Raw genomic sequence first — 25,708 nt, 5'->3', positions numbered from 1 at the left:
ACCTAAATCTTTGATCTAGCAACAAGGCACCTTCATCAGATCGTAGAAGCAACCTAAAACTTTGATCTAGAAACAAGGCACCTTCATCAGATCATCTTGGCAAGTTTATCCAGATCCTCTGGAGAGCTGTGGTTCCAAAAGGTTTCAGGATTTGTTAGTAGTGGTATACTTTGACAACAGCCAAGGGTCCAGGACCTTGGGAAAGCAATGGAGGTTCATGATTCAAGCAGCAGGGTCACTGACAGCTCCAGGTGGTAATGGTCAGCTAGAAATTTGCAAATTAGGCTTCTTGTAGCTTGTTGCGTCCCTGTAGCAGAAACATAAGGTCAGCAATATGAACCTTGGAGTCTGGCCTTCGGTACAAGACTGAGAGCAGGTCCAGTGTTCTTGGTTTTGCTCAGTTCACAGACTGCAGGTAAAGTCCTCTTTTGCTTTTCCTCAGTCCAAGAATGTGTTCTGTGGAGGTTATAAGAGATACCCCATTTATTCTACATACCAGCCGGCCTGTGGGTTGGGAAAACTCCTTTCCTTCCCCTATCCAATGGAAAAAAGGTTTGCTAGGCTTGCCCTACCCAGCTTTGCAACACGTCCTGTGTGCCTCACTCTTCACAAAACTAATATCACAGAAACGTTCCTCCCCTGTGCAGAGCTCTTTTGCCCGCCTCAGAGGTATGGGCAGGGAAATGAGCAACCCCTACCCTGTGGTCAGTCTAAGCCAGTTCTGAGAGCAGCTTTTCACCCATTGGGACTTGTGCTCAACTGGCTAGTGGGACAGAGGAAGATGACAGGCCCAAATGTTAACTATTTCTCCCTGTGACAGAGCTCGCCTCTTTGAAGGTAATTAAGTACCTGCCCAGATGGTCAGCCAGAGAAACAGAACACCTCCACACACCTGAGGCTTTTTTCTGAGCTCTGGGACCATGTTCATCCTTCATCAAACAGCTGTTCAGCCCAAGGGTGATAGCTGGAAGACCAATCGAATGGGTGTCTAGAGACTTTAAGCAGGTAAAAGCTAACTTTCTAAAGTTTTAAAATATTTATTATAAATCAGACTTTACCTATGAATTGGGATTGTAATAAAGAATTGTAAAAGCCCAAACATGAACCTTGTTGCCCTTTCCTAGGCAGAGATAACATTACTACATGTAATATTGTATCCACATGCTTTCCAATGGAACAGCCAACCCTCCCACAGTGAAAATAATCTTAAGGGCTCTTTCGCTGTAAGGACATGTTTAACATTCCTATTTTCAAATACCATGCACCATGCCTTACGGGAAGGAAGGCCTACTTAGGAATAACCTAATAATATTCATAAAGATTGTGTAGACCTTTCAAAATTGGTTATTTTGGGAGGTTGAATTTGCAGGCAGTTAAAACCTGGAAGGCCAGCCTATTTGTGAGAGGTCGGTAGTCATGTTTATATTTTCACTGGAGTGAACGGCACAATAGGTGCTGCAGTCCCCCGGTGACATTTAACTTACAGGCACCTATTGCACCCTAGTTTTATATACTAAGGACTTACAGGTAGTTAAACATACTAATTGCGGATGCCAATTTCTTCATGTTTAGGGGGAGTGGAGCACAACACTTTACCTCAGGTTAGCAGGGGCAAAGTGCACAGAGTTCTACGGCCAAGAAAAACAGGGAGGGCAAAAATCTGAGGAGATACTGTGCAAATGATGCTAGTTTCTAAGAGCCGTGATACTAGAGTTCATCATTTACTGTTTTAACAAAGATCTTGCTGATGAACACTAGGTGAGTGATGGGATAGTAGACGGGGGTCATCGGGTCCAGTTTAGGATTCTTTTAGGAGTCCTGAGAGCATCTGCAAAGATGCCTGGAGTGAGGGAGGCATTGACAATGGTGACCAAAGGTGAGGCAGCATCTCCAGAGACAGCTTTGATGAAGGATGAGGGTACGATATGATTTTCATAAGAAGTTGCTCTGAGGGGTTGAATATATCAGTGTAAAGAGCAACATATGGGCTTTGAAGGTTGACCAGTGCGAGGGACAGATGTAAGAGTTGAATCAGGCTTGGTGTCATTGATGTGCTGTTGGATATTTTGTACTTTACACTGGAGGATAGGTTGATGGCATTCCACTTTTCTATGGAGTGGTGAATAGGTGGGTCCAGCAGGGGGTTTATCAATGCTTGATTGTCTTGAAAAGAGTTCTGCTTCTGTTGGTGGCTTCAGTGATGGTGGTGGCATAATACCATGCTTTGGCTGATGCGATGAGCCATCTGTGTGTGCACGGAGGGACTTTAGTACCATGAGGTCATTAGAAATGATGCCTTTCCTCCATTTTCTTTTTTGTCTGCAGATAGATCATTTATTGCCAGCAAGGTGTTTATAGTATCACGGAGCTGAAGGCTCTGACTTGCACGTGTGGGTTTTTAATTGGGGCCTGGTTGTTCAGAGTTTTACAAAAAAGTGTTGAAGTTGTTTAGACGGGTGGTGGCCCCAGACACAGAAGAGTGAGAGATGAATTAAAATATTAACTTGTCTATGGATATGTCTTTGAAGAATCAGAAAGTTTGGTCTTATCTTTTGTATTGACCTATGTTTGTTGGTAGGATGTTGACAATAGAAATAGGCATGGCAAAGTGGTCGGTCCAACTCAGGGATAAGGGAAGTTTGCATTGGATTATTGGTGATATTGAGAAGATGAAGTTGAGGATATGGTGTTTGAGTCTGTTGGTTGTGTAAAATGCTGCACTACATTTAGTACGTCAATCAGGCTGAAGAGGGTGCCTCTTGTTTGCTTTGAACTTGTGTTGTCTGGGAGGTGATACCAGCATGTTGGATGGGTGAGGTGGTGAATTGATTTGAGAATTTATCCATGAAGGCCTTGTTCTGCTTGGGAGGCCTGTAGGTGAGATGGAAGGTGGAGTTTTCAGCTGAAGAGAGTGGGACATGACATAGCAGCAGCTCCATATATTTGAGCGTCACTTACGAGCTTAGGGTGAAGAACTAGGATTAACAAGCATGAGTTGGAGTGTGTGTTCTGCAGTTTGAGGGTTTGTCATAGTTAGTGAGATGTGTATGAGGTAGTTTCATTGTGTTGCTGTTTAAGTATTTGGGTGATTTTGGTATACGTTTGATTGTGCGACTTGGCAATGAGGGCTGCAGAATAAGACACATGATTGTACCTTACCTTATATATTCCATAAAAACAGGGATTCTGACCCAAGGTCATATATAGCCCAATCAGGCAATGCCCTTGTCTGTGTCTTGCATTTTCTGGGAATGCCTGGGGAATGGGGTGCTCTGAAAATCTGAGGCAGGGTGAAGGCAAGAAGAGAGAGAGTAGGTAGTTTATTCAAACATATATATTTGTGGAATTTGACTTGTTGATCAGGCCTAACAACACAATGTAATAATGCAAGCTCATAAAACCAAAACCCAAATTCAAAATGGTGAGGAACTGTGTTGACTCTGTAGCAGTTTGGTGAATTTAGACAAGTGCCAGCTTGTATCTATATTGATTGAGCATGTGACCGAAGGCCCAAGGAGAGGCGGAAGGTTCACTCGATGGTTACTGCATGAAGCATTTTGGATTATTAAACTGGAGATGCGGGTTCAAAGCAAAATTAACAATGCTTTAAGTCTTTTCCAGTTGTATATATCCCTTTTGTTTTGCACCTGTCATGTGATTTTAATTAGAGTAATTTTTTTACATTTTCAGCTTCTGAAAATGAAATGCACTGTTTTCTGCTTGCCACCGCATTGCAGAAAATGTGGTACCTGCAAAGTGTTAATCAGTAATATACTTCCTGTTAGTCATATTATTTGACAGGATTCTGGTTTTCAAGCAAAAAACGTCACTATGTTCTCGCCTTCTAAATGGGAATCCTTCTTTTTGATTGACATCTTACTCTGTTCAACCTTTTCTTATTACCATAGGAAACGTCACCTACCTGCTCAGGTAGATAGAGAAAAGGTTATCTGGGATTAAACCCTGCTTCCACATGTTGTCGTATACTGTGGTCGTTCCATCACCAAACATATCGGGATATGACAGTCCCAGGATGCCATCAAAAGGAAAATTGGCAAAGGCGTTGTCTTCAGCAGAGGTCAAAGTAAAGGCCTGGTTGGTGACCACAAGAGTTCCAACCTCAAAGGAGAAAGAAATCAGAAAATGTTCAGACTCATCTTTGTAATTTAATATGTGAATACCTTCATTAAAGAAAAGAAAAAGCAGGTACATGAAATGTAACCTAGTGAGTAAGACAGGGCATCCCTTCTAACACACCGCTTGACAAACCCCCAAAGAGCAATCAAAAGAGACACTCTGCCTGAAAATTCTTTATGAAGTGCTGTACGTCAATGATATAGACAAAAAGAGTCCTGAACAGGGTACCCATCTTAATTATAATAAGGAATACTTGTGAGTTAGGGATATCATATTTATTTAGATATTTTGGTCAACATAGTAAGAAAAACATAAAAGACAATACATTTCCACAAACTCTACAACCATCTTAAGCCACACACACACAATCTTTCAAAAAACAGTGAAACACTGACTCAAACATACTCAAACATTCCATCAGATAACAATGCAATAAATGGTGCCTTACGCAATCAATTAATCCAAGAAAAGGTTCACAACAATAGAAAATTCAGATAGTATAGGGTGATAAGGAAAATCGAAGATCAGTTGGTTGTCTCTGTAAAGCACTGATACAGTCCATAATCTGTTTTCTTTTCTCCATGGGGGTGATGCCAACAAGGGAGGAACAAGGGCTCCAGCGCCAATGCGCGTTTTGGTGTCAGACCCACATTTGGGTCACACCTTCTTCAGGGCACAAGGTTCGAGTGCAAGCAAAGGAAATATGAAGCACCTGGGTTAGATTTCCAGAGCGACTACCCAAGTCTTTGGAGGGCAGACAGAGTGATTATGAAAATTAATGCATAATGCATGAAGGGCTCCAAAATAAGGTCAGCATGTGACTGTCCAGAGGATAATGGGCACAACTGAATCTTCATGAAGAGAGATTCATAATGCAGAACAAAATTCTAAGCGATATGAGGCATTAAGGGAAAGTGCTTTGCTTCTCGGATGTTTACAAGCCGCGATCCTGCTTAGATGTTTTTTTAAGCGTCTGATCCACCTCTCAAGTATTAAATCATATTTGCATTGGACATTACCTTTATGCCGCTTATCGCTTAGAACTTTGTTCAGCGTTATGCATCTCTCTTCATAAAGATTCAGCAGAGTGTCTCTTTTGATTGCTCTTTGATTGATCCTCTGCTCTCTCTGCCTCATATCTGCCTCAGGGGCCCCCTTGTTTGAGTGGTTGATGAAACCCCAGCCTTGAGGAATTCAGTCATTGAAAACAGGAATCCTTGATCCCACCCCCTTTGCTAACTTGGGTCAGGCATAAGAAGGCACAAAGGTAGATGATGCCAAGGGTCAGGTTGTTTTGAGATTAGGAGTCTCCTTCTAGAACATTAAAGGGTAAACATATTCTCAGTGAGTTCTCCATTGTCTATTGTCTATTTCAGGATTTACATTTTTTCAAGAAAGTTTGCTAAGAATTCATGAGGACAAAGGAAGGAAACAGCGGTGGGTGACTCCTGATTGACCCAGGTGTCTTTGGAGGGGTTATCTGCATGTAATAGACAATGGTTAGGATTGGTTTCATGAATTACAGAGGGGAGGACAAGTAAAGGCATTACAGGTATTACACCCATCTGCAAACACCTGAGGCGAGAAATCTATGTTGGAGATAAATCATTTGCAACGGAAGGAACTTCTCTACTCTGACACCAGCAGAAAGAATCTTGTTTAAGCATCAACTTACAATAAAAATGAAGATGCAATGAGGCAGTTATTAGGGATTACAACATAGGATTGCAACAATTCAGTAGAAATTAGGAATTCAGTCTCAATGGAACTGATAAATTATAAAACTAAAGTGTATCATGATTTGCGAGTGCTTCAAATCCCCCTCTGGGGGTTCTAGTGATGATGTCCCAGTGTGTCCTGGTTGAGGAGTGATCCCAGCACTTTTTTCATGAGCTGTGAATAGCTGCTGCAGACTTCTACACTCATGTAAATTCTGCCTCAATTTCAATACCTCTGCCGCTAGGGGGCACAAAAACCCTAAGCAGGCACCAAAGCCTGCTTCCAATTTTAATATAGGGAAATATAATATATGCTTGTTATTAAACACAATGAGGCTGATATACAAGCCTCTTGCACCACTTTTGCCTCATTGTTAACACTGGAAATGTGACATACAGGTGGTGCAAGGGGTTTGTAAATAATCCCCAATATTGAGGGGCAGATTTACAAGAAAGTAACGCATCTGTAGAGATGCGTCACTTTCCCTGCGCCATCCTGAGAAACCTTTGCACCACTACACTGCGTCTCGCCTTATGCCTGTTTCAAGCAGGCGTAAGGTTTTGATGTGGTGGCATCCTAGAAGTGACGCAGTGGAATCTTGTAGATTTCACTGCGTCACTTTTATGAGCATTCACTTTCCAGCATGGGATCTCCCACCCTGCATACATTATACAAGGTGCAGGTATAATGTGACGCAGGGCTTTAAAACGTGACTCATCTCCCTAGATGCGCTACGTTTGAAATTGCCCGCATATTTTAAGCCGAACAAGTATGTTCGTCTGTGCTAACGTGTGATTTCTGGGATCTATGCCCTGGTGGAACCTATAGAAACAGTTGCTAGAGGGAGCGTGTTAAGATCATCCAATCTGCATTATCCGGCTTGTGCCACCACCGCTACAGCCGAATGTTTTTTTTGTCTCTGTTCTCTTCTGCTAGAACATATCGGCCCTTACTTTGGGTACAAGCCTCAGCTTGTGCACTCTGGGCCGGATTCACAGAACTAACTTAAGACAAAATCCTAAACTTACTACTTTTGGTATTCACAGAAGTTAGGATTTTGTCTTAAGACAGACTTAAGACAGACTTAAGTTAGGATTCTGTCTTAAATCTGTCTTAAGTCTGTCTTAAGACAAATTTAGGACAAAATCCTATTTTCTCTGAATACCAAAAGTAGTAAGTTTAGGATTTTGTCTTCAGTTAGTTCTGTGAATCGGGCCCTCTAAGATTACCCTGATGGCTTTCAATCACCTCTCCAATCAGCTTAAAGGTTCATTTTGAAGGTGGCCCTTTGAAGAGCCAAATGAGGGGGCATATTATCAAGGATCGGTGTTAAGAATATTGCAGTTTTATCTGCAGGAAATCGCCGATAAAACGGCGATAATGGGCTTGATAATACGCCCTTGTTAATTCCCATAGAAGCCCATGTTAGTATCAGAACATAGGCTTCTATGGGAATTAACAAGGATGTATTATCAAGCCCAATTTTAACACCATTCCTTGACAATATGCCCATCGGTGCATCCCTTTGTCTTCACATTGGACTCTGAAGCACTGTAGCAGGAGAGTTACCAAATATGACAGGGAAAAGAGTCAGTGTACCCTGGCTTTCATCTTCCTGTTGGACATTTTTTCAAAGTAGCCGCTATCATCAAGTAGATCGTATTGATTTATCAGGCAATAGCAGTTATTTTGCTGACCTTCTAAAGCAGGGACTAGGAGCCATATTTTCAAGGAGGTAACACAGCATTGTGTCGCAAGCCATTTGGCTGTGCTGTTCTGTGTTACTTCCAAAGCACAGGGATGCTCATATGTACATTAATTTGACATATCTCTGAGCTCTCCCCTGCGCTGGCGCACAATTGGATGCCATGCGCCAACACAGACACCTTTGCACCATGGTGCAAGTGTGCCTAGGTTGCGAGGATGATTGTTTTTGTGTAGGAAGGGACACCTTACGTAACAAAAACAATCAGCCCTAGTGATACCCTGGTTTCTGTTCTCTGTCTCACGTGTATCTCAAACATGATCATATTCTGAAAAACTCATGCACATTCTCCAGTTCACTTACCTGGACAGTGTCATTGGCCAGGACTCCGGACACGGTTCCCATGCCATAAGGAAGGACACTCTGGATATTGTTGGACTTGAATGTTGAAGAACTGGCTGAATCGAAACGCCAGTGATTGTCTGAGGATATAGAAGTGTTTAATGCTTAACGACATGGAAGATAAGATCACGTATCAGCTAAGAACATTTGAATTATACCACAATTGACCATTTGCTGCTCTCTCTTTCAATGGAAAGGTGCTGGGGCTCTCACTCCAGCTCATGCCTCCCATTGGTGGTCTTATTTGTCTTTTGTGAAACCTTGACAGAGTCCCTGCTTGAACCGATGGCTGAGATCAATTTTTGTTCTCCAGCTCTAGTGCGCCATTGTGAAAAGCTCAACCCTTACCCCTAGTGAAACTGTGCTGGTAACGAGAGAGTAGATTGTCAAACATTAGAAATGATGGAATCTACATAGAAACAGCATTTGTTTTTTTATCAATATTGATCACCTGAGAGTCTTCGTGTAAGCACGTAAAAAACATCTATGATATGGTCTTAGCTCTCAACCTAGACTGCCTTTTTGTCATGAAAACATGGCTTAAGAAGCCCTCTGGGCATCGTCCATGCCCTCCTCCCTGGATATCTGATACATACACAAGATAGACTTAAATCACGGGAGAAGGGTCACTATAAAATATAACATTACGCTCAAATGCTCTACATTCAAACTTACATGTCCAAAAGATGCGGAAAGTCTTTGTTTCTGCTCCCAAGTTGAATGTTCAGCCTACTTCTCTGGATCTTTGATCTATCACCCACCAGTTCCACATCTACGCTTCTTAGACACCTAAGCTCTCTCACTCTTAGATATTTGAACTTCACCCGACTCGGGAATCTTACCCTCGTTTAGACTAATACCGAACGCGGAGTTATACATTTCTTAGATACCTTAGAGACCGTGGGTCTGAATCAGTGAGTATCTCCCTCCACACCTTGTGCTGGACAAACGCTCAATGGGATTTTCTAAAACCTTGGTACTCTTATGGTCAACTCTCCAGTTACCTGATCATGGCCAGACCACAATTATATCCCCTCTAGGATTGGACGTCAGAGCACTAATACCCATTTGGGACCCAATTCGGTCATCCCCAAAACGGTGCATAAATGGAATAAAATGAAAGCTGATCTGGACCTCAGCACTGATGCACTTGCTCTCAGGCCCATCCTATCAAGGACTCCAACATTAGACACCCAGCACTTTAACTCCTGGATGTCTACGCATAATCCTACCTTTGTCCCTCCAGTCCCTTCAAAACAGAAATTAACTACCAAAGTCTCAGCTCCTTTGTATACACAAAAGCTGACAGAGTTACATCTACATTGTGGACAGCTAGAGTGTAGATGGTAAGAGGTTGTAAATTAGAGGAGCTAATACAATGCAGAATGGCTCTCAAAGCCTACCATCAACAAATTAAAGTAGAAAAGAAAGTCCACTATACTAACTCCTTACGCTTGCTGACTCAGACTCAAAAACTATTTTGAAAATTGTAAAGTCATTTACCCACCCTAAAATACTTGAACATGCTATCCCCCATCACAGACCCTCTGTAGTCAAATTGCAATTTTTTTTCAAAGAAAATACAAAATGTGCAAACTGATTTGTAAACTGATGATAGACTGATTCTTCAATCAGTTTAAAACATTAGCTTGAAACAGTCATTCCAAGCAATTCTCGCTTGCAAGTCAGGATTCCCCATTGACCCTGCCCCTTGGAGGTACGACACACTATTATAGAGATCGTAAACCCAGCCATTAATAATTCATTCCTCACTCTCCCTTGCGGAAGTGCCCTCGGACTGGAACATCGCGGCAGTCAAACCCCTTCAGAAAAACCAAGTGACCAATCCTACTACCCTCTCTAACCTCCGGCCCATTTTCCTACTACCTTGCCTCAGTAAAGCGACTGATAAATTTGTTGATAATCAACTGACTTCTTTCTTAGAAGAGGCTGATATTCTGTATCTGAGCCAATTGGGTTTTAGGCCCAAACATCCTACAGAATCCGCACTATTACACACTATGGAGACCCTCAAATTTGCCTTGGACGAGGGAAAAATACAGTGCTGATTCCATTAGATTTATTTTCCACATTTCATACCGTCTCCCATGACATGCTGGTGTACTGTCTGAAAACCTGTGGCATTTCCCACCTGGCTGAAGTCACTCCTTACCAACCAGAGGCAAGGAGTCACTCTGGGGCACTACCTGTCAACAGAGAATTGTTTGCATTCTGGTGTCCTGCAGGATTCCTACCCCAAGTCAAGGGCTGTTTAGGTATACATGGCTCCCCTTATAGAATCTATATCATCTTTTAATATTGAAAACATCTCTCTTGCTGATAATACTCAATTAATTCTAGTGTTAGACAAACTCTCTACCAATGTAGAAGGAAATGTCCAACTATGTCTCACAGAAGTCTTTCACTGGATGCATTGTAAACACCTGACATGAAATACCCAAAGACTGAGATCATGCTACTAGGAAAGTCCAACATTTTCCTTCCTAGCTTATGGTGGCCTAAGGATACTCCTCCCCCCTCTAACACGATGGATGTAGTCAAGAACCTAGAAAGAAGTTCTTTGACTTGCTCCCTTGTATGGAGAGAAAGACAGGGGCAGTGGCCCTAATTACTTCTAGACTGGACTACTGTAATAGCATGTAAGCAGGCATAAACAAGTCCATCCTAAAAAAACTTTGGACAGTCGAACATGCATGTGAGGATCATGGTCATTGTCAGGCCTCTGAATGATAGTGTATATTTTGCAAAGATGGAAGTATGAGTAATGCACACATGTGTAGTCTATGATGGTGGAGGCCACATGTCCCTGATACATTGGTGCAGTGGGCTAATCTTCTGCCAACCCTCCATTTAGTGCTCTGTATCTGGAGTCTACAAGAAAGTTGCATGTAAGTCTGGTTTGGGCATTGGAGCCCTTTTTATTTTCCTGTAGTAGATTTGTTGGGTGAGGAAGGAGTACTGTGGATACTACTAGAGCCCGAATTGCCTAGAGGTCTGGGGCCGGAGGATGTGTAGGGCACTCTGTCCCACTCTGTGGTGCAGAGAACACTTAATTCTGTGGACTAGATGAACATCTGGTCAGAGTGTTGTCTCACAGAACATGCATTGTTCTCAGTGTAGACATGGGATGGGGCTTTAGTTTAAGGCAGGCTGGCTATTTGAAGCCTCTGGTCTGCCTTTTCCTTTGCAGGAGTAAAGTGGCTTGGCTTTCAAAGGGGGTCAGAGCCCCCTGGAGGTTGGTGTATTGATTGACTGCATTTGCCTACAGGGCAACAAATTGGAAGACCGGGCCTTATTTTGCACGTATAAGTGTTGTAGTCATGGCTGCCCTGACTCTGTAGAACCTATAGCCAGTTAGCCTCTCATTGGCCTCTTTGCCTCTACACCTGCATCTGTAATATGGAAACATTGGAAAGGAGAAAGATTCTCTCATTTACTCCCCCTTGAGATCATTCTATATAGGTGAATCTTGACACCTGTATCTGTCTGTAGACCCCTATCGGCTCCATGTAGGTCACACCAGTGCTACGATTGCACTACATGACCTGCGTTATAGAAGGGGATCCCTTATGTAATACTGTAATAGTATTCAGGGTGCAAGGATGGTGCAAATGCCGATAACTGTGCCAAAATATAAATCCCATCAGCTTGGTTATCCATCACCGTTGTGATGCAGTAATCCATCCGCCAAGATTGAAATCAGGCACTAAGTTAATAAACTGTGCACCAAGCTGGATGCACACAGTCACCAAGTACTGGGGTAGGCGTGGTCATAATGTTACCATTCAAACAAAGTCTCGAACTTAGGTGCTTGTTTGTGGCCATCACACTTTTTTCTCCACCACTTACTCTCACTACGTCTTTTTTATCTTGTTCTTTCTCCAGCCCGCTCTTTCTATGCCTCTATTTGTCTCTGTCTCCCTCGCTGATCCCCCTCTCTCTTTGCAGGAATGCACCATATTTAACACTATAATGCCCATTCCTGGCCTTTCCTAGTGCTGGCTCACTTTTGGCTGCCTATCGCCAATGCAGGCACACTGGCGTCATGGTACAACGGTGCTTGCGTTGAGGGCAGGGACATCTTTCTGCACAAAAATAATCTGCACAAGCATTTTTCTCTTTTGATATGTGCTGCAGAAGGAAGCACAGGTAGAAAGAGGAAGACATAAGGGTGGGGCAGAGTAACGCAATGCAGAGATGTATGTTGTGTTATTCCAGATGTATCAAGCATGCAGGCATGACACATCTCACTTAGGATTTGTGTTGCCCTTGCGCCCCCCTGCATGGCACTAGTTCAATGCAAAACCTTGATAAGTGTGGCCCCAGGTGTAATTAATTAGATGTCCTCCTTTACCAGAAACTGTTCTTTGTTATTATTTCACCTAGGATTTTTCTAAAGACCATTGCCATGGACTGGTGGTAGTTTTACTTATTTTCAGGCACTTTATGCTGCAGTACTGTGCAATAGAAATCTCTTTTTTAGAGCTTTAAGTGAGAGGGCAAGGCCATCTGCTTAGAGCAGGTACCTAATCAATACATTCTCTAGCAGCAATCCTGAGGATGGTGGTTCTTCTAAAGTGACTACTAAGTTATTAATGTACAGTCCTAAATACAGGTTGTGCTGCGCGAACTTGACTCGAATCGGGTATCAGAGCGCTTTACATAGCACCACTTGCATTACATGAGGACACATTCGTTTTGGATAGGCACGGAAAGATTAATTGATTTGCCCAGAATCACAGGATGTTCAGCGTCATTGCCGAGACTCGAACCCGGTTCCCCAGATGTGAGGTCAAACGCCCTAGCCATTAGGTCAACTCCTCTCCCCAATGCCTTTGAAAACTCTATTGAATGTGAGTTATGTACCCACATTTTGTTTGTGTGAACCTTCTTGTAATGCACCAGCTAGCTAGTATTGCTAATGCAACAGGAACATGTTAGGAGAGACCCGTATTCCCCCTTCAAGGTAAAATACATCCCTCTATCCCCACCGGCCTCCGAGAGCACTCTTCGCTCCAAGGCCTTCAAGTGAATATTGTTGATGCATAAGTACTTTCTAGTGGACACTTCTGAACAACAATCCTCGTGTTGGGGCTAAATGTTATTTATCCACCCCATTGATCTGCTAGTGTGAATTGATTTTATTTATTTTACATAGAATGTCTGCATGAGTGCGTGATTGTGTGTATGTGTGCCTGTGTACAGATGTGTGTGTAGTATCCTATTGTTAAGCCAGATGCTGGGTAGAAGAAAGCACACAACAAATCTTTTCATTATATGGAATGCATGTGTGTGTTTGTTTGTGTATACATGTGTGCATGCATGTATGTGTGTTTGTGTTTCCTTGTTGGGCCAGCTGCCAGGTAGAAGACAGCATGCAGCACAACTTAAATTGTTTCTAATTCCGCTACAGGAGATGTATGTGTGTGTGTGTATGTACATGTGTGTGTGTGTGTGGGCGTGCATGCATGGGTGTGCATGTGTGTGTGAACTTGTGTGTGTGTGTGTGTCTGCATGTGTGAGTGGGTGCACGCATGTGTGTGTATGTGTGGGTGTGTGCATGTGTGTGCTTGTGTGTCTGTGTGTGTGTCTGTGTGGGTGTGTGTGCTTATATGTGTGAGGGTGCATGTGTGGTTGTGTGACATAAAATGAGGGATTCACGGTACAGCAGGATTTGTGAGCGATGTTGCAGCTCACCATTGTCAATTCAATGTTCATACACATACTTACTGCAGGCAGGACTTTTGCAGTCTGTGGACGGTACCCAGAGATTGGAGGAGCCTGTGTCAAACATCACCCTAAAGGCCTGAGGTGGGGTCCCAATGGAGATTGTGCCATAATAGACCACCTGAAGGAGAATGAAGGGAAAATAAATTACAATTTGCAGAATTGCGACTCCCTTATGTGTTAATATTTCACTCTTACACCCGCAATGCACACACTTAGAGCCACATGCATCAAAGTGAGAAATAGCGATTCCTATTTTGCGATTTTTAAGTAATCGCAATTCCTATGCATGTAGGAATCACCCTAAATAATGGGGAACCCTACACATTCTCTAATTACAACTCGCAAATTGTGAATCGCATTTAGGGAATAGCTTCCCATTCATTCCTATGGGCCTAGATACCCATCGGAATAAATGAGATTTGCATGTTCACGAAATAGGTACGTCCAAATTGCCATGAAATTTCAAGGGTGCCAAAAAGACACCCTGATGCACCCCTGAAATTGCCATGTGACCACAAGTTTCGCGCACACACATGCCCCTAGGGCATGTGTGTGTGTAACATGGAACCTTGAAAATTGACCTTCAGTGCATTTTTCAAAGTTTTTGCAAATTACCATCAACTGGGTAATGTGCGACCCCTAATTGCGAAATCGTGATTTAAAATTGCATGATGCATTGCATTTAGGGAATCGCAATTTACAATTCCGTAAATGCATTCGCAATTTAGGTCATCGCAAATTTTGCGATTACTTAAATTGCGAATTTGTGTTGATGCATCCCAAATGCAAAAACACCGGTCGCAAAGAGGCAGATTCTGTGAATCTGCCCCTTTGCGATCGGTATTTAGACTGATGCATGTGTCCCTACGTTCTAAAACTTGTAAATAGGCTCAATGAGGTTTCCATCTATCTTTAAGTAAAGTCACAACATTCTGAGGTTCACAACATCACCCATCATTATTCACATAATTCTGGCAAATAGTGCATTTTCGGCGGATGTCCCTGTGCCTCATATTCCACGACGGACAATGCGCAGGTGTAAGGTCAGCGCAAACAGGTATTAGTGCATCAAAGTGCTTCTTCTCAGAGACGCTGTTCTTCCTGGCGGAGGCACTCTGTACCTGCCTGCACCCCCTGAGAGTGACCAATGCCAGGGGGTTTACTAATGTCCCGAAGGCTCAGGTTGCCGTTCTCTTTGGAACATCTATGTCCTCGCTCTAAACCCAAACCTAATATTGCAAGAGGTACCATTGAGGCAAGTGCCCTCTGCAAGCTGACGTATCCACAGACCTGAGTCTGTCATTTGGAATTTGCTCTTTCCAACCAAAGGCTATTATATTTTGCTTATTTTCAGATTCTTGGGGAGAAAAAGGTTGGAACAGTGGCCAGGGTTTTTAATTTTAACGTCATTCATGCTGAACTGTAAGTAGAGGTGATGTCATTACTCAGGATTAAATTATGTTTTAATGCATCTTTGAGTAATAGCCCCATCACAAAGAGAATTATACTCCATACAGATTTTTTCTAAAGATCGCTAGGGAGGGTCACTGCAGAGAAGAGCAGTGGCGCCTCCTCCGTAATGGCTGGGAAGCGTCACACCCCACTGCCTGGCACAGAGCCAGCAAATAAAAATAAAACCATGCTCTGGCATGGAGGGGCGGGGCATGGGAGTGTGAAGAAGGAGTTCTTCTACACTCCCAAAGTGCTCATTTGTGTGTGGGCAGCTGTTTCAGGCCATCAAAAACACACATGGGCACTTAGGTTTCTCCAGCCTGCATTCATTCATTTGGTCTGAGCAAGACATCTTTTCAGCCCACTCACACCAAACCCTCTGCTGCGCTGCGCCTCAAGGATTGGCTCGGAATCTGTCCCAGGGGCTGCTGGGGTCCAGGGAAGGCATGGCTTGGCAGTTCGGGCTGGACTGTTCCCATGAGGCACAGGGTCGGACTGATTTGCATATAGCCATGTCTGAACTGGGGTGGTGTGGAGTGCAAAAAAACAATGGATTGAAGCCCAGATCCTTGTACTGGGGTGAATGTATGACATTGTTCTGCATTCTGTCCATCAACTGTGGTTTTTGCGACGACGAAGGTGGCCTGCGGCGTCAGATAACTTTTAAAAATGATTAGTAACCCATCATCCCCTCCTGCCCTCCCACAGAGCGCTGCCTTCCCGCCCTACCACCCTTTATGAGTGTCGACCACTATTGGAAAAGAGACACACGAAGGAAAGACACAAATGTAAAGTGTGCATACAAATTGAGGCAGAGAGGTCGCTCCTTACAAAAACAGCAAATTAAATTGATACACGGGGCCTATATATGAACTGCTTGCATCGCTCTGGCATCATGTAACATGGTGCAAGACCGAAGCACATTTTAAGACAGATTTTTAAAGGCATGTGTGGCTCTGAGTGGCTCGAAACATCTGGAGTAATGCAACACAGCGCAAATCAATGCATTGAATGACTGCCTTGGGGAGGCGTTCCATGAGTGTTGCGCTTGTCCCCATGCTTCCGTGGATTTCCAAGAACTTGTAAACCTTGGGATGTGCCAACGTCTCAAATCTTTCCAGGGGAGCCATGACAAGGAGAAACATATCTATTTCTCCTTGTTTCTCCCTCTTTCTATGTAGGCTGCATTCTGCAGCACACATAGAAAACGGAATATGCCTCCAAGGATTGTTTTTAAGGAGGAAAGTGTCCCTTCGTGCCCCAAAACAATCCTGCATTGCCACCGGGCTGCCAAAAGGATGCAAGCACAATGGATAGGACAGAAATGTGCAGCATTGTCTCAAATATGGCACATTCCTCCCCTCTCCGACACTGCTGAAAGGTCAATTGCTGTCATTCACTGTATGACATTCCCATTAATGACCCCTAAATCTTTGTATGGAGTATACTGAAGCCTTAAGACACCACTGACCGCCTATGACAGCATGGTATGCTCTTTGAGAAAATAACATACCATGCACACGCTCTTCCATAAAGTCTATTTCACAGTTTGGTGCCAGTGCAAGACATGATAAGTAAAGAGGAGGAGGGAAATTGAACAATGCTACCCATAAGAAAGAGGAACTACCACATTCTTAGAATACAACATGTCAACACAGAAGCAGTGCTCCCAAACAGGAACACACTCTGTAAAAGGAGATTCTGGTGACTGGACAGTGCTGTGTGCCCACACCTGATGGAACACATGAGCAGTGCTGTGCGAACACACTTTGTGAAAAACATGAACTGTGCTGTGTACCCACGCCTGGTGCAACTCATGAACAGTGCTGTGCGCCCACACCTTCTGGAACTCATAAGCAGTGCTGCGTGCCCACACCTGCTGGAACACATGAGCAGTGCTGCTTCCCCACACCTGGGGGAACACATAAGCAGTGCTTTGTGCCCACACCTGGTGGAACTCATGAACAGTGCCATGTGCCCACTCCTGGTGGCACACATGAGCAGTGCTGTGGGAACACACTTTGTGAAAAACATGAACTGTGCTGTGTACCCACGCCTGGTGCAACTCATGAACAGTGCTGTGCGCCCACACCTTCTGGAACTCATAAGCAGTGCTGCGTGCCCACACCTGCTGGAACACATGAGCAGTGCTGCTTCCCCACACCTGGGGGAACACATAAGCAGTGCTTTGTGCCCACACCTGGTGGAACTCATGAACAGTGCCATGTGCCCACTCCTGATGGAACACATGAGCAGTGCTGTGCGAACACACTTTGTGAAAAACATGAACTGTGCTGTGTACCCACGCCTGGTGCAACTCATGAACAGTGCTGTGTGCCCACACCTTCTGGAACTCATAAGCAGTGCTGCGTGCCCACACCTGTTGGAACACATGAGCAGTGCGGCTTCCCCACACCTGCTGGAACACATGAGCAGTGTTGTGTGCCCACACCTTGTGGACCACATGAGCAGTGTTGTGTGCCAATACATGGTGAAACACATGAGCAATGCTGCTTCCCCACACCTGGTGGAACACATGAGCAGTGCTGTGTGCCCAAACCTGGTGGAACTCATGACCAGTGTTTCGTGGCCACACCTGGTGGAGCACATGAGCAGTGCTGCTTCCCCACGCCTGATGGAACACATGAGCAGTGCTGTATGACCACACCTGGTGGAACTCATGAGCAGTGCTGTGTGCCCACACCTGGTGGACCACATGAGCAGTGCCATGTGCGCATGCCTGGTGGAACTCATAAGCAGTGCCTTCTGCCCACATTTGTGGAACTCATGAGTGTTACTGTCTGCCCACTCCTGGTGGAACACATGAGCATTGCTGTGCACCCACAGTTGATGGATACATATTAGCAATGATGTGTGCACACTCCTGGGGGAACAAATGAGCAGTGCTGTGTGCACACACCTGGGGGAACACATAAGCAGTGCTGTGTTGCCTCACCTGCACCCACTCCTAGTGGAGCACATGAGTAGTGCTGTGTGCACACACCTGGTAGAACACATGAGCAGTGCTGTGTGCACACACCTGGTGGAACACATGAGCAGTGCGGTGTGCCCTCACCTGTACCCACACCCGGGAGAACACATGAGCAGTGCTCTGTGCACACACCTGGTTGCACACATGAGCAGTGCTGTGTGCCCATCTCTGCGCCAACACCTGGTGAAACTCATGAGCAGTGCTGTGTGCCCACACCTTGTGGAACACATGAGTAGTGCGTGGTGCCCACACTTGGTGAAACACATGAGCAGTGCTCTGTGCACACACCTGGTTGCACACATGAGCAGTGCTGTGAGCCCTCATCTGCACCAACACCCGGTGGAACTCATGAGCAGTGCTGTGTGCCCACACCTTGTGGAACACATGAGCAGTGCTGATTCCCCACACCTGATGGAACACATGAGCAGTGCTGTGTGCCCATACCTGGTGGAACTCATGAGCAGTGCTGGGTGCCCACACCTGGTGGACCACATGAACAGTGCCATGCATGCACTCCTGGTGGAACTCATGAGCAGTGCTGTTTGCCCACAGTAGGTGGAACTCATGACCATGCTGTGTACCCACTCGTGGTGGAAATCATGAGCCGTGTTGTGCACCCACACCTAGTGGAACTCATGAGCAGTGCTCTGTGCCAACAACTGGTGGGTACACATTAGCAGTGCTATGTTCCCTCACCATATAGAACACATGAGTATTGCTGTCTGCCCACACCTGGTGGAACACATGAGCAGTGCTTTGCACCCACACCTGGTTTAATACGTGAGCAGTGATGTGTGCCCACACCTGGTAGAACACATGAGCAGTGCCATGTGCCCTCACCTGATGGAACACATGAGCAGTGCTGTGTGCCCAAACCTGGTGGAACTCATGAGCAGTGCTGGGCGCCCACACCTGGTGGGCCACATGAATGGTGCTATGCATGTACTCCTGGTGGAACTCATGAGCAGTGCTCTGTGCCCACAACTGGTGGACACACATTAGCAGTGCTATGTTCCCTCACCTTATAGAACACATGAGTATTGCTGTCTGCCCGCAACTGGTGAAACACATGAGCAGTGCTTTGCACCCACACCTGGGTGAACATGTGAACAGTGGTGTGTGCCCACACCTGGTGGAACACATGAGGAGTGCCATGTGCCGACACCTGGTGGAACATATGAGCAGTACTTTGCACCCACACCTGGTGGAACACATGAGCAGTGCTGTGAGCCCTCAAATGCTCCCACTCCTGGTGGAACACATGAGCAGCGGTGTGCTGTGTGCCCACACCTGTTGGAGCAAATGAGCAGTGCTATGTGCATAAACCTGGTGGAACACATGAAAGTGCTGTGCGCACACACCTGGTGGAACACATGTGCAGTGCTCTGCATCCCTCACCTGCGTCCACACCTGTTGGAACATATGAGCAGTGTTGTGCAAGCACACTTGGTTGAACAAAAGAGCAGTGCTGTTTGCCTTCATCTTCGCCCACAACTGGTGAAACACATGAGCAGTGCTGTGCGCACACCTGGTGGAACACATGAGCAGTGCTGTGCACACACAGCTTATGAAACACCTCGAACGCTGTTCTTCATCTGAGAGCTGTGCCAGTGGCTCATCGTGGCATCAACGGACAACTATCAGATCAAGTTGTTTCATACCACCCAAGCTTCAGGCTACAAGGCATGCTACACTGTTTTATATTTTCACCTCTACATTAGGATGGACATGCTGCCTTTTTCTCTCCCCATTCCTGTGGGTCCCTACTGACTTTGACTGCACCCAAATTCCAGCAGACTTTGTCTTGCATCATATATAGTCTGTTAAACACTTTTTAGCCGCTTTGCTCTTCTGTCTGCAAGAACATCAGACAGGTACCCTACATTCAAGGAAGTACAGAGTGTTATGATCCAAAAGTGTTCTAAATTATTACTGAACAGCCACACTTGGAGTTAATGTCACTTTTCATGCAGATGTATTATAAGTGTAGCCTGCACCTTCATTGGCCACCCACCACACATACACACGCACACACACACACACACCACCCCAGCACACACTCACCCCCACCACACACTCACCCCCACCACACACAGGCCCACCCCCACCACCACACACCTATCTGCTCCTTCTGATCATCTTTACCGCCTCCTATAAACACAAGGGTACAATGGACAGACAAGTAAATCACCTCTTCCCTCAGCTCAGCTCTTCCCCAACATTCTGAGACCGCTCTGTGCCTTTCATTGTCTATGGGCAGACACTACAGCTCATAGGGTCCACAAGAACAAGATGCATGCATGCAATCATTGCAGGTTCCAGACAGCCCTTATAAGGAAGGGTTTTTATGGCTGAAATGGTCTATTTTACTCACATCCAAATAATTCCACATTGACTCATAGGTGACTACAGCGTCCTCGGTCTGTGAGAATTTACTGGCCACTTCTTCGTGCGTCTTCAAGTAATCCCTCAGCTTTCCCTCTTCCCTCAGATGATCCCGGAGGGATTTCCCTTTCGTCAGAGAGATCCTGAAGGAAAGGAATACACAGTAAGAGAAGACATAGAGGGTGGGAGCATCACACGCACTCAAGGATTCCCTTTAAGAAGTGATGGGCCTATATAGGTGTAAGGATCTCTCTTGATAACAGGGTCATTTTCCATCAAGGTTTTCAAGTGACTTCAGATAGGTCTAAACAGTGAGGCTTAGGTTCATGATGGTGCCACTTGGAACCACGAGGTGGAAAAAAACATGTCATTGAGAAATACCCAAGGAATGCTGATGCAGGGTATGGGCCACACAAAGCAACCTCCTGAGATCAGATCAGATCAGATGCAGGGTATGGGCCACACAAACCAACCTCCTGAGATCAGATCAGATCAGCTGTGCAGGGGTACAGGGTCTCTGGACACACAAAGCACCTTCCTCCGGTTCGATCAGCAGTGCAGGGTTACAGGGGTTAGGGACACACAAAGCACCTTACTCAGCTCAGATCAGCTGTAAAGGGATACAGGGGTCATGGGCCACAAAGCACCTTACACAGCTCAGATCAGCAGTGCAGGGGTACAGGGGTCATGGGCCACAAAGCACCTTCCTCAGCTCAGATCAGCAGTGCAGGGGTGCAGGGGTCACGGGTCACACAAAGCACCTACCTCAGCTCAGATCAGCAGTGCAGGGCTACAGGGGTCATGGGCCACAAAGCACCTTCCTCAGCTCAGATCAGCAGTGCAGGGGTGCAGGGGTCATGGGCCACACAAAGCACCTTCCTCAGCTCAGATCAGCAGTGCAGGGGTGCAAGGGTCACGGGCCACACAAAGCACCTACCTCAGCTCAGATCAGCAGTGCAGGGGTACAGGAGTTATGGACACACAAAGCACCTTCCTCTTCTCAGATCAGCAGTGCAGGGGTACAGGGGTTATGGACTCACAAAGCACCTTCCTCTGCTCAGATCAGCAGTGCAGGGGTACAAGGGTTATGGACTCACAAAGCACCTTCCTCTTCTCAGATCAGCAGTGCAGGGGTACAGGGGTTATGGACTCACAAAGCACCTTCCTCTGCTCAGATCAGCAGTGCAGGGGTACAGGGGTTATGGACTCACAAAGCACCTTCCTCTTCTCAGATCAGCAGTGCAGGGGTACAGGGGTTATGGACTCACAAAGCACCTTCCTCTGCTCAGATCAGCAGTGCAGGGGTACAGGGGTTATGGACTCACAAAGCACCTTCATCTGCTCAGATCAGCAGTGCAGGGGAACAGGGGTTATGGACTCACAAAGCACCTTCCTCTTCTCAGATCAGCAGTGCAGGGGTACAGGGGTCATGGGCCACAAAGCACCTTCCTCAGCTCAGATCAGCAGTGCAGGGGTGCAGGGGTCACGGGTCACACAAAGCACCTACCTCAGCTCAGATCAGCAGTGCAGGGCTACAGGGGTCATGGGCCTCAAAGCACCTTCCTCAGCTCAGATCAGCAGTGCAGGGGTGCAGGGGTCATGGGCCACACGAAGCACCTTCCTCAGCTCAGATCAGCAGTGCAGGGGTGCAGGGGTCACGGGTCACACAAAGCACCTACCTCAGCTCAGATCAGCAGTGCAGGGCTACAGGGGTCATGGGCCACAAAGCACCTTCCTCTGCTCAGATCAGCAGTGCAGGGGTACAGGGGTTATGGACTCACAAAGCACCTTCCTCTGCTCAGATCAGCAGTGCAGGGGTACAGGGGTTATGGACTCACAAAGCACCTTCCTCTTCTCAGATCAGCAGTGCAGGGGTACAGGGGTCATGGGCCACAAAGCACCTTCCTCCGCTCAGATCAGCAGTGCAGGGGTGCAGGGGTCACGGGTCACACAAAGCACCTACCTCAGCTCAGATCAGCAGTGCAGGGCTACAGGGGTCATGGGCCTCAAAGCACCTTCCTCAGCTCAGATCAGCAGTGCAGGGGTGCAGGGGTCATGGGCCACACAAAGCACCTTCCTCAGCTCAGATCAGCAGTGCAGGGGTGCAGGGGTCACGGGTCACACAAAGCACCTACCTCAGCTCAGATCAGCAGTGCAGGGCTACAGGGGTCATGGGCCACAAAGCACCTTCCTCAGCTCAGATCAGCAGTGCAGGGGTGCAGGGGTCATGGGCCACACAAAGCACCTACCTCAGCTCAGATCAGCAGTGCAGGGGTACAGGGGTTATGGACTCACAAAGCACCTTCCTCTGCTCAGATCAGCAGTGCAGGGGTACAAGGGTTATGGACTCACAAAGCACCTTCCTCTTCTCAGATCAGCAGTGCAGGGGTACAGGGGTTATGGACTCACAAAGCACCTTCCTCTGCTCAGATCAGCAGTGCAGGGGTACAGGGGTTATGGACTCACAAAGCACCTTCCTCTTCTCAGATCAGCAGTGCAGGGGTACAGGGGTTATGGACTCACAAAGCACCTTCCTCTGCTCAGATCAGCAGTGCAGGGGTACAGGGGTTATGGACTCACAAAGCACCTTCCTCTTCTCAGATCAGCAGTGCAGGGGTACAGGGGTTATGGACTCACAAAGCACCTTCCTCTTCTCAGATCAGCAGTGCAGGGGTACAGGGGTCATGGACACACAAAGCACCTTCCTCTGCTCAGATCAGCAGTGCAGGGGTGCAAGGGTCACGGGCCACACAAAGCACCTACCTCAGCTCAGATCAGCAGTGCAGGGGTACAGGAGTTATGGACACACAAAGCACCTTCCTCTTCTCAGATCAGCAGTGCAGGGGTACAAGGGTTATGGACTCACAAAGCACCTTCCTCTTCTCAGATCAGCAGTGCAGGGGTCCAGGGGTTATGGACTCACAAAGCACCTTCCTCTGCTCAGATCAGCAGTGCAGGGTGTGTACAATACAAAAGACCAACTACGCCACGTGTTCTTCCAAGTATGATCAATCATCATATGATAGCAATTAAAATGAAAATAGTAGCACCTGCAACCCACTCTGCTTAGAAGTTGCAAAAGAAATGTCATGAATTGCTATACAGAGAGTATCTCATGTTTACAACATAAATGTTCTCACCCTACATATTTCATGGAAATCTGATCAGCAATACAGAAATGTCACAGCACAGCCATGGCCAAACTCCCTTTTAATGTGCCCTTCGTTGAACAACTTCTGAGAGCGGCTTCTATGTCAGTCCTTCAGTCTCTGTGGCACAGTTTTCAGTCTGAGCTTTGGAACTCAATACCTCAATCTTCCTCCCACAGAACCCTCTGCTAAAATGAGCTTTTTGGTAACTACTCACCTGACTACACACTCAGAGAGGGCCACCAGCCCCAGGAGCAGCAGCCACTTCATGGTTCTCACTTCTGTCCAAAGTATCAGAATGAATCTAAGACTCAGGCTTTCAGCTGTGAAGGGCAGAGTCAAGAGAGGGTCCCTAATATACTGCTGCGGGTGCCCCTCACACAACCTTCACAGCCTGATAAGAAGGTTTGAGTGAGATATGAGATAAAAATCTTATCAAAAGCCGAGATAAGAGACCATTTCCAACACTTCTAATCTCTGTAACTTTAAGTAATGTTAGTGACGCAAGCACACTTTAGTCAGTAGCATAGGTCAGATAAAGTTTAGGAAGAATGTGAACCTACTTTCAAGGGCAGGCTAATCTATCAATACATAAATGCACATTTCCAATGGAATATGTTTATATTATATGATATTGTCAGAACTAAGGCACCTTGCACACTATTATAAGGAACTACTTAGAAACTTACAATGATGTAGGTGACTAATTTGGGATCAATGACAACATCTATGAAAACAATATAGATTCACAAAAAATCTGAAAAAATATATTATTTATAAAACTCTTGCTATACTATACTTAATTACCAATAACACATATATCAATGAATAAAATTTAGCAGCTACAAATCTCCATTTCTACTAATATTGAAAGTACATATGTCCTAAACAAAAATATTCTTACCTATTAAGGAATATTTAAAACATCTCAAATATCGATACACACAATATTGTCTACACTAATAGCACAACAAATAAAGACAATATTACAAAATGATATAGTAACGCTATTCTATTAACACAACATATACAATTAAATTCTACATTAATCAATACATCATCTAATTTCATTATTTAAATTAAACAATAAAATAATCTATAAATATGTATTAAAAAATTACTTCAATACATTTCAAATCACCAAATATTTAGAAAAGAAAAATGCTTTCAGCAATTAATGTAATATAAAACATAAACATTATTAAATAGAATTAAACAAAGAATGCATCCAAAATAGCACAAGAACACATACATATTAATCAGCCTTCACCATATACTTTATTTCTTTATTTCAACATACATTTTTCATAAAAGATCAGCAGTATCATAATACAATACAATAAAACGATTAAAAGATTAAAAGCAGATAAAACCAATCCTTAACACTATCTAGATTTCGTACACAGCAATTAGTCCCACAACCTGAGCTGTGATTAAGGGCCAGCCCCGAGTTTGTTGGGTAGGTGTGCCCACTTAGTCCCAACTAATAAAGTAGCCGCCAGCGGCCTTCTAATGTTCCACATTGCTGCCAGGAACTTGGAAACGGCGAAGACCACAGCAGGTGAAGGATCCAACTTCAAGATTCTGTGGGAATGCGAACAGTGGATTATCCCCAAATTTTTGCATAACTGAATTATCCACCTTCGTCTCAGATTCGAACAGGCAAGGCAAAAGAAAACAACGTGCACCTCGCTTTCAAGGTCTGCGGTGCACCCTGGACAGTTCTTGGGAGATGCTGGGCTCCACTTGGTCGTAAGTGATCTAATGGGAAGGGAGCCATGCCGCCATTGAAGAAAGAGCTTCCTCAGAACAGCGGGGCTAATATCATCCAAGACCTGCTCGAAATGGTAGGAGTCCTTAGTCAGTAAAAACGTGGCTGTAAGGGTTCCAGATTGGGCGCTCGACACTAGGAGAGTCCTTTTGTTATCCCAGAACAACTGGACCAGCTGTTTCCGAGAGATTCCAGCGCAAGTATGCTCCGGATCAGTCCACAATGCAGTAAGGCATAGTTTCTCA

The 25,708-nt window shown here is 45.4% G+C and overlaps 1 protein-coding gene across 1 annotated transcript in view; it reads right to left on the bottom strand.

Annotated features, from left to right (window-relative positions):
• The window catches only part of LOC147662675 (pepsin A-like), a 46,571-nt gene extending 22,540 nt beyond the window's left edge, over positions 1-24,031 (bottom strand). The window contains exons 1-5 of the mRNA XM_086950993.1: positions 23,910-24,031; positions 20,533-20,686; positions 13,715-13,832; positions 7,925-8,043; positions 3,923-4,119 (exon numbers count right to left, since the gene is read on the bottom strand). Coding sequence (XP_086807119.1) covers positions 3,923-4,119; positions 7,925-8,043; positions 13,715-13,832; positions 20,533-20,686; positions 23,910-23,962 — 641 coding nt within the window. The 5' untranslated portion in view covers positions 23,963-24,031. The remainder of the gene's footprint in view (positions 1-3,922; positions 4,120-7,924; positions 8,044-13,714; positions 13,833-20,532; positions 20,687-23,909) is intronic.
• Positions 24,032-25,708: the final 1,677 nt, after the last annotated feature.

This window comes from Lissotriton vulgaris, unplaced genomic scaffold (assembly GCF_964263255.1).
Source record: "Lissotriton vulgaris unplaced genomic scaffold, aLisVul1.2 SCAFFOLD_275, whole genome shotgun sequence".
In the NCBI taxonomy this organism is placed as follows: Eukaryota; Metazoa; Chordata; class Amphibia; order Caudata; family Salamandridae; genus Lissotriton; species Lissotriton vulgaris.
Note: the sequence above shows the minus strand (reverse complement) of the source record. Positions and strands in the feature narration are given on the sequence as shown.